This window comes from Limulus polyphemus, unplaced genomic scaffold (genome assembly GCF_000517525.1).
Source record: "Limulus polyphemus unplaced genomic scaffold, Limulus_polyphemus-2.1.2 Scaffold3250, whole genome shotgun sequence".
Taxonomy (NCBI): Eukaryota; Metazoa; Arthropoda; class Merostomata; order Xiphosura; family Limulidae; genus Limulus; species Limulus polyphemus.
The window spans coordinates 92,029-93,658 of NW_013668860.1; the positions used below are offsets into that span (position 1 = coordinate 92,029).

Here is a 1,630-nt window from a genome sequence, read left to right on the forward strand (position 1 = left end):
GGTGAGGCTAATTTTTCAGCTGTTACATGGGTGCAACTAATTTCCTGGGTACACCACCAACGTATGAAGTCATCTTATGTCCCTGTTTTGAGTCCTTCGTCAGGTCCGAGAAATAATGGAATAATCATAGTGAGTGATATGGCCTGAATGTAGAATTCCGTGGGGTTTCAATATTTCTCCGTCTATAAAAAGGAGGTTTGGTTTTTTTATTGCCCTGGTTCACCAAAACATTCCTTTGACTAAACATTTTGTTTTTAGCTATGAACCTAGTTACATATATGTCACAGTCAAAGTATGGTGTTATCTATCGAGTTCCATAAAATATTAACCCACTGTCTACTGAATCGCTGTGTAGGGTACAGTCCGCCTCTGGCTGGTGAATACAAGTGTGCTGTATAGAGTGTACGGCTTGCAAAAATTCCCCACCTGTTTAAAGCAGCCACAATCAAAGGGCTAAGCATTGAAATAGTTAAGTGGTTGGTACACTATTTACCGTAGACAGATAGATAGACATACATATAGCAAAGTCTACAGTAAACAGTGCACCACTTAACTATATATATATATATATAATTTGTTTTCCATTTTATAATCTAACTCTTTCAATAGAATTTTATATATGTAGGAATAACGTTGTGTCAACAGCTTCTCAATTCAGAAATCAGAATAATTAACATTTGATAATGTTTTCAGAATTGTAGAGTGTGCCATTGATGTTTAGGATTAAATTTTCTCATTAGGTCGGGCTTGTTTCTTCTTTTCCTTTAGGTTCGGTGTCGCTGATTGTGTTAGTCGGCATCCTGTGCATTTACAGCATCGTCACAAGACAGAGAACTCGCTATCATGCTCTTCATAAGCTACAAGCCAACACTTTATTTGATGATGAAGACGACCTTGATCCAAAAGATCCCGAATCTATGAAGAAACTTCTGAAACCGGAAGAATACAGGGATGACACCAGTTCAGAAGATGAACTGTATAACACTTATAAATGGAAAAATGGTAAACCACGGTAAGTGTTTAAATTATTAAAAAATAATCTGTTCAACTTGGTAATAAATACTGAACATTTGTAAATAGTATATTCTGTTGTCAACATGAAAGTTATTTCTATAACATCCGATATATATGTTTTGTTATTTTTTTTACCTGCTTTGTGAGATACTCAAAATGTGTAACAATTTTCTTGCTATACATAGGTTTCACATTTGACTTTTTTTTTATGGCATGCTACTGTTTGATCAGGGTACATATGCATCCTTGAAAGCCCTTGAAATTGAGAATGGAATTTGGAGGGCTTGAAAGTGCTTAAAAAGAGGCCTTTTTTTGTAAAGGTACTTGAAAATATTATAATAGCAAGATATATTGATATATCTAACTTTAACACTTTCAGCACGGGCTCAGGCCCTGGGACCAACCTCGTAACCCATTTGTGCTTGTTATAGTTTTCGTGCTATAACTTTTAAATTAGTAAGCAAATGTTAACGAAATTTGGCAGTTTATCAGTAAACATTACGATGTTTTCGTACGCAAAATATCTAATTTGTTTTATTAAGTCATAAGGTTTGTAAAGCAATGTTTCTTTGGTGCCTTTTTTTTTCCCTTTGCACACGTTACCTATCTATCATGC

The 1,630-nt window shown here is 34.9% G+C and overlaps 1 protein-coding gene across 1 annotated transcript in view; it reads left to right on the forward strand.

Moving 5' to 3' along the window:
• LOC106468988 (carboxypeptidase D-like) overlaps window positions 1-1,630 on the forward strand; it is a 52,038-nt gene that overhangs the window by 46,359 nt on the left and 4,049 nt on the right. Inside the window, exon 25 of the mRNA XM_013929442.2 lies at window positions 769-1,012. Coding sequence (XP_013784896.1) covers window positions 769-1,012 — 244 coding nt within the window. The remainder of the gene's footprint in view (window positions 1-768; window positions 1,013-1,630) is intronic.